This window comes from Cebus imitator, unplaced genomic scaffold (assembly GCF_001604975.1).
Source record: "Cebus imitator isolate Cc_AM_T3 unplaced genomic scaffold, Cebus_imitator-1.0 Scaffold26, whole genome shotgun sequence".
Classification (NCBI taxonomy): Eukaryota; Metazoa; Chordata; class Mammalia; order Primates; family Cebidae; genus Cebus; species Cebus imitator.
The window spans coordinates 4,176,831-4,196,195 of record NW_016107341.1 but is presented as its reverse complement, the minus strand read 5'-3'; the positions used below and the strand labels follow the sequence as shown (position 1 = coordinate 4,196,195).

Here is a 19,365-nt window from a genome sequence, read left to right as displayed (position 1 = left end):
CTAAAATTTTAGACTTTAGCTTTTATTCCCTTTAGGAAAGAATAAGCTTAAGCCGGCCCTAGATAAAGATAAAATACTCCCTGAACAACAGCCTAATCCTGTTAAGTCCAGGAATATCATGTGACTCCTGCAGAGAAAAACAAAAATACTGTGCACTAATTGTAAAAATATTAATTATAATAAGTCAATTCAGATAATTCATACTAATGCTAACTTAGTAAACCATTGAAAACCTTATTCGTATTTGTAAATAAGTGTTTACATTTTTCTTTTTCCCTCTCTTGCCTGCTGTTCACTTTTCTCCCTCCATCTCTATCTCTCAATCTGCTTCTCACACTTTCATTTCTCTTACTTTGCCCTCCCCTCATCTTTTTCTCCTACTTTCCTTATTTTCCTCTTTCCTTTTCCTAATCTGCATTTAAAAATATTTATTTTTTACTAAAAATAAAATCATGTGCATTAAAAACTTTGCAACTATTTGGTATAACTGAACTTTGCTTTGGTACTGCAGATAATTCAGTAAAATTGGTGGATGTTACTTCATTTTATTTCACTCTTTCCTAATCTCAAGTATTAATAGTAATTCCAAAAAGTTATTTATACCACTTGTCAAAAATAAACTAAGAAAATACAATTTTGCCTTAGTATTCTTTCAAATTTCCAGACTGGAAAGACGATGTAATCTCTTTTTTCTTTTTTTTTTGAGAAGGAGTTTCACTCTTGTTACCTAGGCTGGAGTGCAATGGCGCGATCTTTGCTCACTGCAACCTCCACCTCCTGGGTTCAAGCAATTCTCCTGCCTCAGCCTCCTGAGTAGCTGGGACGACAGGCGCAAGCCACCATGCCCAGCTAATTTATTTTTAGTAGAGATGCGGTTTCACCATGTTGACCAGGATGGTCTCGATCTCTTGACCTTGTGATCCACCCGCCTCGGCCTCCCAAAGTACTGGGATTATAGGCGTGAGCCAGTGCAACCGGCTCTAATGTAATCTCATAGTCATCTATCACACAGTTTAGAAGAGTCATCATCAGGCTTCCTAATTTTGTCATTAGTTTTATCAGATAGCCACTACTACCTTTATAGTAGAAGGAATGTCAAACATCTTAATTTTCTTGAATATTGCTTTCAGAGCATCTCATACAATCTCCTATAGTTTCAGAGACTGTCTACACTGTGCAAGCAGGATCATAAATCCATTTAATAAATCAGGAACAAGAAACTGTCATAATTATGATCAATATGAGCAAAAATCTGCCTTCCATTCATGAATTAGATGTATGACCTAGATTAATCTCAGCTTTTTAATAACTATAGAGAGTGAATGTTGAGAGAGTCCTGTAGCAGATGGGGATATGGGTAGGTGTTGCTACTGCCAAATCAGAGTAGGCACAAAGCCAAGGGGCCGAACTGCTGTCGAGTGGTGCTCCATTCCTCTCCCAAAGGGGCTGGTTTCTGTTGTCCTTGTCTTTTGGTGATTCCTGAATGATAGAATTATTGCCTATAGGCTTCACAGAAAGGGGGTTGCTCTTTCCTAACCTCAAATATTTCGAAAGGAGTTATTTTCACAAATTAAGCCTGAATATAAAAATAGTATATTAACCAAAAAGGAATGAATTGAGCTCTGTATTTCATTCGCAGAAGACAGATACCCTTCATGCCCTTTTTGTTAACATATTGTGTATTCATACAGACATTCATCCATATGTCTGTATGAACACACAATATGTTATTCATCTCCACATTCTAGATGCAGGAGACAGAGTGCCCTGCTGGATTCCTAGCCCTGTATACATATATAACATGGTGCTTGGACTAGAGAGCTGCTGCTCTCAATAGACTCACCACACAAGACAGAACACATGGGTACTACTGGAGCACAAAGGAAGAACACTTACCCCAGACTTCTGGGGAGGTGGGGCTGGTAGTGTCAGGGAAGTCTTCTTGCATGATGGGGCATGTATGTGAAAACTTGGGTGATAATTAGGGTTTGCCAAGGAATGAGTGGAGGAAAAGTGTCCAAGGAGAGGAAAGAAAACTTGCAAATTCCCAGACTCAAGAGAAAGAGTGGCTCTTTTATGGGAGCTTAATGTACCTCAATGCAGCAGTTGTGCAGAAATTGCAGATGATGTGAACATAAGGGCAGAAAGTGAAGGGATTTTATAATAGTCAAGAAGTGTTGACCTTTACAACCACCCTGTGAAAGGTATTAGTCTTATTTATAGATTAAGTAACTAAAAATTTTTTTAAAAGATTAGGTTATCTGTTCAATTCAAAAAGCAGAGCCAAATTTCTACTGAAGAATGCATATATATATATATGCTTAACCTCATATATATAAGTATACATATATATTTGAAATGAAACAAATATGAATTTTCAGATTTGGTTTATTTTTATAATTACTATGATTATGTAATAAAAACTTCTTAGAAATACTCTTCTATCCCTCTAATGTATGTTTATGTAAATTATTTTTAAAAACAGATAAATTAGTGTTTGCACAAGTCATATTGGTTTTATTACTTTTGCCTCCAAAGCCTTTTATGAACATGAGTTCTTGTTATGCATATGTTTTCAAATAAAAGCATCTGAGTTTATTGGTACCAAGAGCTCAATATTAGCTTTTATGATTAGCGATGCAAAGAAGTTAATAATATGAGAATGCCATTTTGTCATTCTCCATGCCAAAATATAGATATGATGAGTTAAAGAGGAAGGCAGCATTTGAAGATAAATATTAATGTAAAAAGCACAAATTTTGAACTTTATATAATTCAACTTTTGAACTTCATGTAATTAAAATGTGTTTTATCTTATAATAGAGTTTATTTAGAAAAAAACGATAAAGGAAAACAAATCATTGTCACAAAAGTCAGCACATTTGTTATTTATCTGGGCAAGGGAGTGGTTATGATCTGGAAGGGACATACAGGGGTTTCGGGGGCAGGCAATATTCCTTTTCTTGGCCTGTATGGCAGTTTTATGGTTGTTCACATTTAACTAGCTTATAACTTTGCATAGTTGCAGGTTCAATAGTATATATACAGTTTTTTGTTTGCATGTTACATGTAAAAACGTAAAAAAATACATAAATGTAAAAAATTACTTTTAGCAAGTATATACACATTATTATATTCACCTAACATGAATCTTTATGTTTCTACTTAAGCAGACATAGCAAGAATTTATTAAATGATTCTCAAATATACTTTTCTCTGCTTAATTTTGATATTACATTGGTCTATAATTATATACTATTTAAACCATTATTACTATGTACTCAGTAGGCCAAAACCACAAATCTGTATATCTTAGTAACATAAAATTAGAAACAAGAATGTCCTTTAAGATATGAATATTTCATTTACATATTTTTGGGCTAGACACACTACTTCAAATGTATCCTCAAAGAATATTAGTTTCATAAATTAGGTGGAAAAGACTATTCTGAGTACCCATGAAAACAGTAGTATTGAATAATAAATATTCCTGTTTGTTAATTACTAAACAAGCTGTCCTGTTTATTTAGTTCATCTTACTATGATTTTGTTAAAGCATCTGTGTTTTCTTTGACTTGATCTAGGTTTATGGGAAACACTAAACTTCAGAGAAAAAAATGAGATGGGTAAGATATAACAAATACGCTATTTTAGAGAGATTCATATAATAAATACATGTAAGAAGGTTATCTTTAACTGACAAATTTATTATTTTATCAATTGTGGATAAAAGGAGATAAATTTAAAATTTTAAATGTGCAGAATAATTTTATTAATTTTCTTACTTTCTAGGCAGAGCTATTTGATGACAATTTAAACACAACTACAAATACAGTAACCAGACAAGCTAATGAAAGTATAATTCAATACAGGCTAATGTATTTACATGAAGTAAAAAAATGGAATTATGCTGACATTTTTATGGAGGTAAATATAACCCTAAACCAAAAGTGTATTAAAGATATCAAAACTAAAGATAGAAATTTATAGTAGAGAGGAATTTCAAGAATTCTAGAAAATATGATAGCATATGGAAAACCAGAACAAAATTATAAGAAAAAATCTGTTTAATAGGTAGAAATTTGTCTATGAAAATTTAAATTGCTTAGAAAGAAATTGAAATTAAGAGTATAGACAATGTATTTTAGACAGTACTTATAAATGTCAAAGAGTTGTTTTCTTTTATATCTCAATATGACAAACACTGAAATTATAGTGAGTTTATATGGATCTTCTCAGTTGTTCAAAATATGGCTGTTTTCTATATCAATAAATCATGAAACAGACAGGATGACTTAGGAGCTAATGTAAATGAAGTAAGTCAACTATTTCTTTTGGATATTTTAATAACCATAATGAGTACACAATCTGCAAATATATGATCTGCTAAGGCAATTGATTTAAGGCCACTTGGCTTACCTGAAAACTGTCCTTCGATTCACTAGACTCTTAATATCCTAGGTGTATTTCAAAATTCAATTCAAACACCACATCATTTGCTCAAAAATGAGTAAGATCATGAATTTTGGTATCATACTTATTTAACTGTGAAATTTACCTCTAAGTTTCAATTTCTTCATCCATAAGAATACATCGATTAGTAATATCTACTTTTTGTGAGTTGTTCCATATAAAAAATTCAAAAATATATAACAACAATATTTCCATATATTAGATCCACTAAAATATCAGCTACCTTTCTCCCCCAAATTAAGACTTCTTTCTACCCAGCTCACTTGGTTTGGCCATCCTCTCACTTGCTCTTAGCATCTGAACATGTTATTGGAAAGTATTGAAAATTACCCGAATCTATTCCACCCAATATCCTGTAAGCTCTCAGAGTTCCATGTATTCTTTTTGTTGTATAGCTATGCTGGATATGTTATACAAACTTAGTAATGATCTGTTGGAGGAATGAATTACTTAAATTGGTAGAAGCATCACAGCTATGCTCCAATTTCAATCAGTCATAGGCTATGAAGTGAGCTGTATTACTCCTTTACATTACTGGCAAAAAACATCTGTGAAATTAATAGACAAATATCCCATTCCTTTTAGGACAATTAAGACCATTTTAGGGATGAATTGAGTTCTTTTAGTTTCATAAATCTGAACGAAATTGCTAAATATAGCACTTACTTGCTCTTGATGTTGACTGAGTGGTCTAGAGTGTACCAATCGTTCTGGCAGTTTTCGGTCCAGACCATGTCCATTTTCCAAACGAGACTCCCTGGGTTTATCAAACCAATCTGTTTCCTCACGACGCAGATGATAGGCTTTGGACACCAAGGAAACATCATACATTGCAATGGCAAGTAATATAGATGACTGAGGGCAGCAGATGTTCTGCAGTACTAGCATGCACTAGGCTTGTTAACCACACATGCATTTCAAACACATCTCCCACTGGGACTAGAAAAATTATTTTTGTTACCATGTTAAAAATTTTAAACCATAAAATAATCTGGAAAAAAATGATGCACACAGATGTTCACAATCTCAGAGCAAAACAAAACAAACAAAATCAAATTTTCAATAAGGAGGAAAAGGATATTTAGGTAGTGATAAAATAAGTAAGTGAACAAGTCCTCAAAAGGGTCATTCTATTTAACTTCACCAAATCGGTTTCCACATCCACACTTTCCCATCCTCTTCCCACAAACCACTACCAATTTTTTTTTTAAAATTCCTTGTCTATGGAAGTTTCTGTCACTTTCCCACCATTACATAAACCCAGCGACAATAGGTTGCTGCTGGCTTTCACATTAGTTTTTGAAAATATGACATTTCTATGACATTCACAATGAACAAAAACATTTATTTCTAAGAGAATTCTAGTGTTATTGCTAGGAACATATGTACCATGATTACTTTGTAGCCTAATATTAAAAATATCTCTATTACAATTTTAAATAAAAATAAATCATTTTTTTGAAGAGAGGCACTGATTTAGAAAATACATTGAAGAGCTGATTGCCTGCTTTTTATACTTACACTGTGACAAAACTTGACAGCTTACTTTTTTGAAAATGTAACTATATTTAAGGTACACAATTATTATTTTAAATTAAATTTCATTCATTAGTATTTCTCAGGTCTTTTATAGATATTCTCTAATGACTGAACATCTTATTTTCCCTAATATATAGAATTTGCCTTTTATACATTGTTTTATTCTTTGTAAAAGGATCTGTAATTAACAGTCTCTGGAAATACTTTGTTGCTTCCTCTACAATAGAAGAAACAACCCTTCTCAAGTGCTCTTTCTTTAAAGATTTGCTGATGTTGTCAACCTCCGTTTTCTTGAAACTCCAGCTTCTAGAACGCCATACAATATAGTTTTCTTTTTCTATCTACACTCCTATTTTCTCTTCCAAAACCTCCTCCCAACCTTTTCCCCTAGGTCATTTCCATCATATTGTTGCTGCTGGGGATGGCAAACCCACAGCGTATGTACCACTACTCACCTCTATACCTCCTGTGATCTTGGTCAACACTGATACTTAATCACTGCATTTTCCTCCCAGAATACAAAACGAATGATGATGTGTCATGGGTTAATCAGTCTTAGATTTGAGAAAATACATTAATACATATCTGTTTTGTGACTGCATATGTACTTGACTGATCTCACCTATTCTAAGCTGCTTAAAGTCAAGGCTCATATCGTCTTTGTTTTTTATTTTCCCCCTCCCTCAACACTAAAATCAATGCCCTATACAGGGTATAATATCTAATAAATATTTGTGGAATTAATGAAGCATAGAACAATTAGTCATCAACTATAAAAAGTAGTTAAATGTCCTAATTATGATAAACACATTTTTTTTTCTTTTTGAGTTTTACATTCAAAGTCAGGAAATAAACACATTTAAAAATAAAGATTAATTTGTCCCTTGAACCTCATTAATGCAGATTTTTTTCATAATCTACTCAATAATTATGGGTTTCCATAGTCTTATATGAAACAAAGTTACTGAACTTACCAAGAAATTTAGTGTAATAGACATTTGACAAGTAAACACAAAACGAATTCATTATTTAATCATTAGTCTCTTAAAATTTATTAGTTTATTCCCAATGACACTGATACTACTTTTGTCTTATTTCTTATAGGATTTTATATTTCTCATGAAAATAGAACAATAATCTACACTGATTTTAATAAATAACCTTTATAATATAGTACATTTTTTCATTTGAATATATAGCTTTCTTAATTGCATTTGAAATACCATTCTTTAAAATGTGTGTTTTGTTTGGCTGTACCTATAGAAATAAAGAAGTTCGACCTCACCTAAATTCTGTCACTTTATCACCAATAATTCTGATTATGTATTTTGATTTTGTTATTTTTTATAATAACCCTATGTGTAACTGAATAAGGATGGCTATCATCCTTTGCACAGGAATTTATAATCAACTAAGAGCGAGCAGATTAAATGAATCTGCTTTTGTATTGAATTTTGTTTTCATTATTTAGAACCAGGTGTACATAAATATTAATTGTTTATAATTGTCTTATGTTTCATGGTAAAAATCTCAGTGAAAAAGTAAATTTTGTAACAAAAAAATTTCTGAATTACTTCAAATCATTTGAAGGATATTAACAATATCTTTTTTTTTAAACAACATCTTTTTTATGACAATATTTTCTTGAATTCCTAAATGTAAAATACAAATAAGTTATTTCTGGATCTAGTATTGCCCACATGCTTTAGTTATATTAATAGTTTAATTTTTCTCAGTATCAAATATTGGTCAAATATATGTTTTTAAAAAGTCTGTATATATAGATACTGTTTTTGGAGGACATCGGATTAAGTACATTTTGAAAGCATGTTTTCAACAAAAAATCTGTGGTAGCAAAAATAACTATAACTTGACTGTTTCTAGCTTGCTTCAAGCTAGAAATATTAATAAATATTAGGCAACATAAACTTTGTATACATTTTTCCTCAAGTAAGATATTTCAAAATCAACAAATCTTGTAGATTATCTAAAGACTGTCTTATATCCTATATCATGGAGAGTTTAATTGAATTTTAAAAAGCACAAAAAGCAATTAAATTTGCTTTGTTCACATGATACTAAATAACCTGCAGAATGTTATACTGTTTAAAATTATCTTAGTACGCTCAAATATAGAGATAACATATATTTGCTAAACATCTTTTAAAAATTCCTAATACTTCATAAGTTAATAAATGTCAGGAATTATTGATAAAAATAGTTTCTATTTTTTTTTTAATTTTCAAGATTTCAAAAGAAAAGCAGACCATTACTCATTAGAAGAAAAACAGTGTGTTTATGTGATACATAAACAAAGAAAATATATAACATTTTACTACATACATCTTTTAGAAGTAATCACTACAATTCACACACACCATTACATATATAATTCATATATAATTGTTATAGTTGTCCTGTCCAAATTTATATCAATATAATCTTTATGAATAATTAACTTGTCTGCTTAATTTTAAAACATATTTTAGTTTGATTTCATTTAAATTTTAATTGTTTTACTTTAGTATCATCTTTATATACTTCATAATTTTGTATGCTGCATGATGTTTCATCCTCTATTTTATCAAAACAATTTTTTTATACAGTTTTTGATTATTATGACTTATACATCATTCAAACATATAAATGAGAAATAGAATATTTTGTTGTTTTTACATGGCTGTACACATAAGTAAATGCCACATATTGGGAAATATAGAAACATCTAAATATCTGGCAGTATGTTGACAAAATACCTATGATGATAAATCAGTTTGTCAAACTCTCTTTAGATACATGCTCATCATTTACACACAGTCTTTAGGCATTTAGTTATGCCATAGACCCTCTAGAATTTTTGTTTTATCTTGTTATGTTACAGACATGACTACTGAAGAACCTCTTTACTCTTCTGCAATTGTCATTTTCTACAGATAAAATGTTTATAAAATGTGGGTTGTTAAAAGTAAGACAAATATTAAAGACTGTTTCCACATAATATAATTCTTTCTAACTATGTACACTTGTGCAAATAATCATCTAAATAAAAAACACACAAATTGAGTATTTTATTCTATTAACTAATTGTCAATAAAAATGGTCAATCCAAAAGCCTGTAGAGACAAAAAAACAAATCAGAAAAGACTAGCCTATTAGAATGCCACAAACAAAAGCAGTTTGTCCTTCTTAAGATATTATTTTAGTTCTATAAACAATCTATTAAAATCTAGACTTGAATTTCTAAAATCATATTCATCCAGATAAAGATGTAAGAAAAAAACTCCTTTTCACAAAAATATATATTTTCCTGTGAGTCCTCAAGAAAGATTTTAGGTTTGAAAGGGGAGATGTTCATGTTAGCTTAATTCTTTGGAGTCTCTAAAGGCAGGAAATAATAATGTTTTTATTTGATCAGAAATATTTTATTTCCAGAACTCCAATCACATCTACATTCAAATGTAAACCAGGGAGCTGAAAAACAACAACAACAAAAAAACCAAGAGTCAAGAGTCGTGAATCCTCTTGGTATGAGCAAGGCTCCACACCTTTGTATCATTTCTCCCTCATATTCAATATTAGACTTGGACTAGATACTTTTCAAAAATGTTTATGGTTTTATATGATTAAACACAAAACTACTTTAAATCAGTTTTAGGTAAGTGTTTACTTGTATTCAAGCATTTGTTCAACATGGAGAACTAGCAAGTCAATTTAGGGCAAAAACATGGGATGATACAAAAAACGAACCCAAGAAACCAAAGGAAAAGGCTAAATGGGCAAACCAGGAAGGCTTGAACTCCAAATAACTAAAATCACAAAAGAAGTTTACAAAGTTTCAATTTTAAAGAATACTTCATACATACTAACACAATTATTTATTTCCATGTCTTATTTAGTACTAAACTTTCTAGCCAGTAATGCAAAATTACAAATTTGTAAATAATAGTATTCATGATGAGAAAGATAAAACAGAAATTTTTATCTAAGGAAAATAACAAAATTCTACATTATACTAACATCAAGAACTTATCCAAAAGTTCTCAAAAATCGAACATCTTCTGAACTAATGAACACTGATCCCATAAAGATGCCATAAATGATTCTGTATTACAAATTTTAGCCGTGAATAGTATTTCATGGCTCTAAACTAATGATTTCAGAAAGAGAAAGAAATTGACCAATAGCTTTTAAAATATATTTTTTAAAAAATGAAAGAAACATACAATGAAAAACTTTTCAACTATGGATTTACAGGATGACCATATTTTATTGACAGAATTATTTGATAATAGTTTTAGAAAAGCAGACACCAAACAAATCAAGCAAACAATCAAGAAACAGAACCATAAAGGAATAACTTAAAACTAAATAAAGAAAAGCATGCTACAAAATCTATACACAAGATAAAATTTCCATTTACAAGAAATAAAATTGAAGTAAACATGCAAAAGACACACCAAGAAAAGTAGGATACATCTTTGGAGAAGGGAAATTAAACATGCAGAAAAATAAGAGTTTGAGTTTTGAGAGCAACGGGGTAGTTTGAGGCCCAATTTACCTTCGCTGTCTGACATGGCATGTTGGAAGTCATCCATGATGAATGCTATGTCACGGTCATAGCCTCGAGTCCGTGATTCTTCCCTCATGTGTTGCTGAACTTCAGGCAATGAGTGGCTCGATCCAAACTGATCCCTAGTGTCTGCAGATATTGGTGGCAGGGGTCCAGCTGCAGCCCTGGCCATTCCCATTGGCTGGCCAACAGGACTGAGTGGGCTTTCTTCTTCAGAATTCTGGGCCACAATTGGTATTCTTCCTCTACTTTGACTGATTGGCAAACTGGTCGGCTTAGTTCTGGCAGAGGATGATGCATGACTAAAGGAAACATCTAGAGCTTCAGCCTCTTGAGCTTTCAGTCTTAGGGAAGAGCTGGAAGAATCTCTTTTAATTGATAAATCAAGCCCATAGACAGAAGAAGGTCTGGAGGAAGGTCTGGACCTGCTGCCACTACTGTATGGCTTATCTGCTTCATCCTGCAGAGCTGACCGTATGGTATTTCCTAATGTGCCCAGTCCTGTGCCAAGAGAGGATCCCATAAATTTTTGTTGGTCTGTAATATTTTTTCTGAGGCCAAAAGTGATGTCATCTTGAAGAAGCCTTGCCCTGGAGGAAATGCCACCAATAGAGGAAGTGCTAGAAGTCATATAGCTTGAATAATCAGGTTCGAGGTCTCTACTTTCTTGAATAGGTGAAAATTTTGACATTTTAGGGTCAATTAGTGATTTCTTATGCTTTGACTGCTTTTGATAAAGTATGGCTGCTGGCAGTTGTTTTGCTGCTTGTTTTTCAAGCGTGAGTCTACTGATGCTATACTTCTCAGATTTCGGAAAATGTCGATAGGCAGTATCAGCATGGTAATAATGAGAAAGACCAGCAAGGTGATCTAAGCTCTCTGTTCCTCTACGAAATTCCTGTTTAATCTGATGTTTCAGAAGCTTTAACTCATAAGGATCCTCCATTGGGTCTTCTTCTGCCTTCACGTAACTATGCAATCTAGAGGAAGTTTGTAAAGGTGCTAGGAAATCTGTCACTTCTTGAGACCGGCGTGTTTCAGTAGTTCGAAGGAGACGGTCTGTTTTTGACAGATCCTTCTCATGAAGGCTAAATGCGGTGCTTAATGCTGCTGTTCCTTTGGTGATCTCTCCAATGTCATCAATTAGGACATAATTTCGTGGAGTATGGTGATCAATATCTGCATAGAAAGAATCTGCAGATATGCTTGATATTGGACTGCTTGCCATGCTACTTCTTTCCTCCAAACCTATTCTCAAGTCTAAACTATTGTACTTACTACCAAGATGGGAAACAGCGTATGTATTATCAGTAGAAACAGGGGCTATCATAAGGGGTTGGTTGCGAATTACTTCATAGTTCGAGGTTATCTTGGGCTCCAAATATAATGTAGTTTGCCGTGGCTTCTGTTGTATCACCATCATCTGTGAAGGTAACTGATAAGAAGGCTGTGGGGTTGGTGTGGGTTGAGCTTGAGGGGTGAAGGACATTGTTGCCACAGCTTGGAATGCTGGCTGAGTCTGATAAGGTGAAACTTGCTGATGGTACAAAGTTTGTTGCTGGAAATGAGATTGCTGGGTGTATGAGGTGGGTGCTTGGGTAGGAAGAGCAGGGGAAGAGTATTGGTATTGTGTGTAAGGACTTGTTGGAGGAACTAGTTGAGATTCTGTTTGGGTTTGCGGTGGTATAAACTGGCTGAATTCAGTTTGAGGAGCAGTTCTTGGTCGCTCAATGCCATGCTGACTTTCTATTCTGGTTGGTCTTGTGCTGCTCACTTCACTGTCAGACATGTAATCACGATCCTCAGCTACCCCCTGGAGGTAGGCTCGTTCTCTCTTTTCTCTCTCCTTTAATAATGCCTCTTTCCTCCTGTTAATTCCCATTTCCAGGTATCGTAGCTTGGCATCAATCTCCTTTTCTTCTTCATCAAGCTCTGCTTGTTTCTTTCTGAGCTTTGCAGACTCCCTTTCCACAAGATCAAGCTCTCGGTCTATGTCCTGGAGAATCTTGGCTCTTGCCATTGTGTTGGTTCTGCAGATCCTTCTCCTGGAAACCGTGCCCATTGTGCTGAATGTGGATTGAGTTCCTGTGGAAATCTCCTCGGGAGGCGGATTTGGCAGAGTTCTTTTAACTTTTTTCTGGGATCCAGAGGGTGTCATGGTTTGAGAACCTTTAGTCTATAATCAAGTAAACAAAATAATACTTTATTATAAAGGAAAAAAAAAACGAATCAGCCTCCATGATTTACATTTAATAAAAATGTTTTCATGTATGATTTTGCTATCACAGGATGATACGATATATACATAAAATTGCAAGTATTGGTTACAAATATAATTAACTGAAAAATAAATTTTTAATAAATTGGTTATTATAACTCCTATAACAGCAGCTACAAAAACTCATTTTTTATCTAAATTAATATACATAAGATTATTTACTGAATCTATTCCCAGAGTGTCTCTGTTAACCATCAAAAATTTAAATTACACTTGCTGAAGATGTTCACTTACCATGTTAAATCTTATATTGCACCTATCTTCTCATTCCTACTTTTACCCCCTGGAGCAGCTGTCATTCCTATTTTTAAAATTACATCTTCAATTATCTAATGTCTTTTTTTAATCCTAAAAAAGGGATAATTTTGACTAATTTTTTATTTAATATTTCAAGATTTCCATGACTATTTGGATCTTATGTTTCTTTGACTTTATTATCTTTCAGTATATTTAGTTTCTTTTTAATGCTATAGCTACTTGCATGTGAAGCAAAAAGAACTGACCAATAAAAATCCATTGGAAACTTTTTAAAACTCAGATAAAAGTATAAAGTTGGTGAGTTTTCAGATATTTTCCATTTCATTTGGTTAACTTGTCATAAACTTGCTTTCTAAGAAACAGGTTTTGAGAATCATATAATTTTAGAATATCAAAAAACAGACTATTTCGAGCACTTTTGGTCAAAATAAACTGATGTACTCAAAGTTACCTAAGTATTCAGTGGCACATTTACAACTAAATCTCAGGTCTTCTGCTTTCTAGCTGCATATTCTTTACGAGATACTTTCTTTTTATTGTAATATAAACACAGTAATTCTCCAACTTTCTCCCAGTCACCAAATATTGAGGACAGAAAAGTAACAGAAAAAATAAGAGTCTATAAATGTTGGGTCTGAAAATTGTGCCTTATTAATTTGATAACATTTTTCCAAGATTCTATACTTTCATTGCCTTTTTATTATTTTCAAATTCATTTCCTTGATAGTTTTTGTCTGTTTTCCGTTATCATATTTCTGTTCCCTTCATGTAACCCCACTAGTTGTTTCCTTAATAGACATCATAATATGAAACAAAAATCCTAAATGTTTATTAAAGTTTATTTGTTTCTAAAATTTAAAATATTTGGATGGAAATGAATAAATGTTATGAATCTTTGAAATAAGGTATAGTGATTTTGGTGCAGTAGTTTGTTTTTTCTCACAGAGAAATACCAAGTTTAGAATATAATAAAATATAGGATATGACCTATATAGAATATGACTTATATTTCATTCTAATTTATAGGATATGATCTATATAGAATATGACCTATATTTTATTCTCTATTAATATTATATTTATTCTATATCTATTATATATTAATGTTTTCTAAACATTAGAACAGAATATAGGTCATATGCTATATAGGTCATATTCAATAAATTAGAATAAAATATAGGGCATATTCTGTATAGGTCATATCGTATATTTTGTTCTATTGTTTGGTCACTACCAGAAATTTTAAATATAATCACTGATAACATTTTCATAGTCCAAAGAACTTAATAATGGTGGAAAATTCAAGTCCCAAAGAAGCTCAGCTTAGAGGCTATATTTGAACTTGGAAGTCACTTCTTTTCAAAATGCACATTACAAATAGTTATATATTGTACATATATGTAAAGTAGGCTCATACTGCTTGTGTTGACGTGAGAAAAACATGAACAAATACCGACCAATCACTATACTTGTCATATGCTCTTATGTGTTGATGGGTACAGCAAACCACTATGAAACATGTATACTTAAGTAACAAACCTGCATGTTCAAACCAGAACTTAAAGTATAATTTTAAAAAAGAGAGAAAAAAATTGGTCATCTCAGGGAAGTTCTACTGGGAATGAAAATGGAGGATTACTTGACTATTGCAGAGGCCATAACCCAAAAGCCTGCAGGGGTCAGAAGGTAATGGATGTGTTGACCTGAGAATTTAAGTTCCATCTGTCAACACTGGCTCCAGAATATTGCTGCCATGAAGAAATAGCGACCCAGTGTGGTGAGATCTCTTTCACCCAAGAGAAGTAGAAAATCCATATTTTAAAATTTTGGTGTCTATTTTAAATGGCTTTAAAACATAGTTCAGCCCAAAGAAACCAAGGCTTTTAGTTGCACTGACAGTTTGAAATAAATCTCTCTTCTAAAGAAGGTTGGATGCCCACTGAGAAACCATTAGAGAGTCAAACAGCATTAATGGCTAGTTGAGAGAAAGCCATGTGTTTTAAACAATGAAGGAGGGTGTGGGAAGAATACAAGAGCCCTAAAGAAAAACTTCGGTCCTTTATTAGAGTTTTCTGTCATCTTTTGGTTAAATCTTATATATGATCATTCATGAATTTTCCTCCACAGCATAAATATTCTTTTATATTGTCCCTAAAATACATAACTATCCAATTCACTTAGACAGGTATTTATTAAGTGTCTCCTCTCTTCAAAGCACTTTGCTAGGCACTTTTATGCAAAGAGGATCCAAACTATAGAATTATTAAATCCCCACAGATTTAAATTTAACCATGTGTATGTGGAGGGTGTGTACTATGTTTTAGTTTTGGTTAATATCACGTAAGAGGGCAGACATAAATATAATAGAGAATTTGAAGTAATGTCTTACCAACTTAGAATTCAAAAAGAACTGACTTTAACAATGACAATAAAAACTTCTCAACTAAGTATTTAATCCTAATTTAAAAACTTCTCAACCAGGCATTTAATTCTAATTAAATGAACACAACATAAGAGTTCAGAACTCCAAATACAGAGATAAAAGCAATACAATAGAATTTATTTTAAAAATATCAAAAATTGCATAAAGAAAGTTTATTATAATTAAAGATAATGTAGCTGGAAGCCATGATTAAAGAAGACAAGACAGCCTAGAAGAAAATCTTGTTTTTTACTATAGTTTTCTCTGTTGACCAGCTCTTAAAAGTTATTTTCAGATAGACCTGGTGCCTTTAATCTGGAAAAAAAATTGTACTAATATACTCGATATATAAATTTAACATATTTAAAATAGCTGTGAAAATAGACAAAGAGAAGGGAAAAAACGTCTTAAAATAGAATGAAGGTTTAAGAATGACTGGAAAAAAACCACTAAATATAGATTGTAACACCAAGGAGGTAATCAGGATAACAAGCAAATAACCTTCTGGATAAGGTTTACTGTCCAAAGTAATTTTAAAGAACATTTTCCTTAGGAAAGTTAATTTACATAATGCAACTTATGGCATTTATATTTGGCAAAGGAAAGGAACTTTTGCTTGTTTTGAAATGTCAGGAATACTTAATGAAAACAATAAGTAATATATGTATGTGCCTTTATCTCATTGTCAGAATTCTCTGAGTTCAACATGAGGAAGAGAAAAAAAGAAGGATCCATTTTTTTTAAATATTAAAAAAGCTAAAAATTTATACAGGCTATTGTTTAAAGTCCTAGATGCTAAAACAAAATTATTCATGCATTATTATATATAATCAATACAGAAACATTCAATTTATTAATGTATTCCAATAGTTAAGTATAATTCTGAAATGCATTGCTGTAGATGCTAAAGGCATAGATACAAGAGACACTAGATGGAAGAAATCTACACTTTGTCCACAAATATTTATGAATATTTTGGGGAAATTATTATGAATATTTTTTGGGAAATCATGATTTGAAGAAACCACCTCATCATACTGCCCAAAGCAATGTACAGATTCAATGCTATTTCTATTAAACTACCAACAACATTTTCCAGAGAATTAGAAAAAACTATTCTAAAATTCATATGGAACCAAAATATAGCCCCAAATCACTAAAGAAATCCTAAGGGGGGGAAAAAAAAAAAAGCTAGAGGCATCATACTATCCAACTTCAAACTATACTAAAGGCTATAATATATAAGGCTATAGTAAACAAAACAGCATGGAACTGGCACAAAAACAGACACATATACCAATGGAACAGAATAAAGAACCCAGAAATAAAGTTGCACATCTACAACCATCTGATCTTCAACACAGTTGACAATAACTAGCAAAGGATAAATGATTCCTCACTCAATAAATGGTGATAGGATAATTGGATAGCCATTTGCAGAAGACCGAAACTAGACCCTTTACTTACACCATACACAGAAATCAACTCAAGACGGATTGAAAACTTAAATGTAAAACCTAAAACTATAAAAACCCTGGAAGAAAATTTAGAAAATACCATTCTGAACGTAGGACTTGGCAAAGACTTCATGATGAAGACTGAAAGCAACTACAGTAAGGACAAAAGTGGACAAGTGGGACCTAATTAAAGAGCTTTCTGCACAGCAAAAGAAACTATCAACAGAGTGATTATTCTCAGCAAACTGACACAAGAACAGAAAATCAAACACCGCATGTTCTCACTCATAGGCGGGTGTTGAATAATGAGAACACATGGACACAGGGAGGGGAGCATCACACACTGAGGTCTGTCGGGGGGAAATAGGGGAGGGACAGCAGGGAGTGGGGAGTTGGGGAGGGATAACATGGGGAGAAATGACAGATACAGGTGATGGGAAGGAAGGCAGCAAACCACATTGCCATGTGTGGACCCATTCANGGGGAGGAAGGCAGCAAATCACACTGCCACGTGTGTACCTATGCAACAGTCTTGCATGTTCTTCACATGTACCCCAAAACCTAAAATGCAATAAAAATAAATACATAAAAATTAAAAAAAAGAAAATCTATAAAACTGGAGAAAATATCTGCACGCTATACATCTGACAAAGGTCTATTATCCAGAACCTATAAGGCACTTAACAAAAAAACCAAACAATCTTATTAAAAAATAGGTAAAGGTCATGACTAAACATTTCTCAAAAGAAGACATAAATATGGCTAACAAGCATATGAAAAAATGCTAAATATCACCAATCATTAGGGGAATACAGATCAAAACCATAATGAGATACCATCCTATACCAGTCAGAATAGCTATTATTAAAAAGTAAACAATCCTGGTGGAAGTGTAAATTAGTTCAGCCACTATGGAAAGTAGTTTGGAGAATTCTCGAAGAACTTAAAACAAAGCTACCATTTGACCCATCAGTCACATTGCTGGGTATATACTCAAAAGAATATACATCATTTTACAATAAAGACACGCATATGTATATTCATCACAGCACTATTCATGACAGCAAAGACATAGAATCAAGATAGATGTTCGTCAATGGTGGACGAGAAAAAAATATATATATATACACGCACACCGTGAAATACTATTCAGCCATATAAATGAATGATATTACATCCTTTGTAGCAACATGAATGGAGCTGAAGCCCATTATTCTAAGTGAATACAGAAAGAGAAAATCAAACACTACATGTTGTCACCTATATGTGGGATCCAAACATTGAGTAGACATGGATATAAATAAGGGAACAATAGACACTGGGGTCTACTTGAGGGTGGAGAGTGGGAGAAGAGTAATGATTGAAAAACTGGCTATCAGATACTATGCTTGTTACTTGGGTGATGAAATAATCTGTACTCCAAACCCCTGTGACATGCAATTTACCTATGTAATAAATCTGCACATGTACCCTCTGAACCAAAAATAAAAGTTGGAAAGAAAAAAAGGAACTATCTCTGTCTTTTGCTAAATAGTTCTCATTGTCAACATCAAAGATATACTTCTAAACCATTCTAAAACCATTGTACTGCTAGAGAGTCATAGCAATATACGTTTCATTTCATAAGGTTAGAAAGCCATATCTGCTGTCAGAAATAAATGCTCATCATGACAATATCTTTGATTTTTAGGTTTGTTCTCTCAACTAAGCAGGAAATATTTGTATGCAGGCAGAGATGTGGATACTTTTTCAAACAGCATAATTTCACACAAAGTTTTCAATAAACAAGATATTTTGATTCATAACTCCCTAACAGGTTTTCCATATAACATGGCATAAGGTGAGTTAGAAGAGTACATAATTATGTATATGTGTTGGGACCTGGATAAGAGGGAATGATGGCTTAAAATAAAACAGGAAGCCTGGCTCTTAAAGAACAATGATATTTAGACAGAAGAATGTATTCTAAGTGGAGGGAAAAGAAGAAACATAAATGTTTGAAAAATATAAAGCATAATCTGGTTTCATTTAGGGCTAGTGATGCCTTAATTTCTGTGAGATTGAAACACATCCGCAGAATGCTATATGCCAACAGAGAGAGAAAAAATAGAAAATCAAATAAAATATACAGAAACGAAACAAAACAAAACAAAAGGTCGAAAGCGAACTCTACATTAAAATCTTTATTCATTTTCTTCTTTTACTGATGAAACAAGCAGTACTAGTTATTACATACCAGTCAAATTATGTCCAGTACCATGTGAAATAGCAGGGCAAACCATCAAACTGTAAATATGCATTCACTGATAATGATTTCTAATGCAGTGTGCTAGGTAGCAATCAATGTGGCTGCGTCAAAGAGAAAATT

General features: G+C 32.6%; 1 protein-coding gene across 8 annotated transcripts in view; it reads right to left on the bottom strand.

Annotated features, from left to right (window-relative positions):
- PCLO (piccolo presynaptic cytomatrix protein) overlaps positions 1–19,365 on the bottom strand; it is a 409,272-nt gene that overhangs the window by 151,149 nt on the left and 238,758 nt on the right. For all 8 annotated transcript variants that reach the window (XR_005199165.1, XR_005199164.1, XM_037736537.1 and 5 more), the window contains exons 7-8: positions 10,571–12,758; positions 5,140–5,276 (exon numbers count right to left, since the gene is read on the bottom strand). Coding sequence is in view for 6 of the 8 variants with exons in the window: in XM_037736537.1 (XP_037592465.1) it covers positions 5,140–5,276; positions 10,571–12,758 (2,325 nt within the window). In the remaining 2 variants the exon portion in view is untranslated. The remainder of the gene's footprint in view (positions 1–5,139; positions 5,277–10,570; positions 12,759–19,365) is intronic.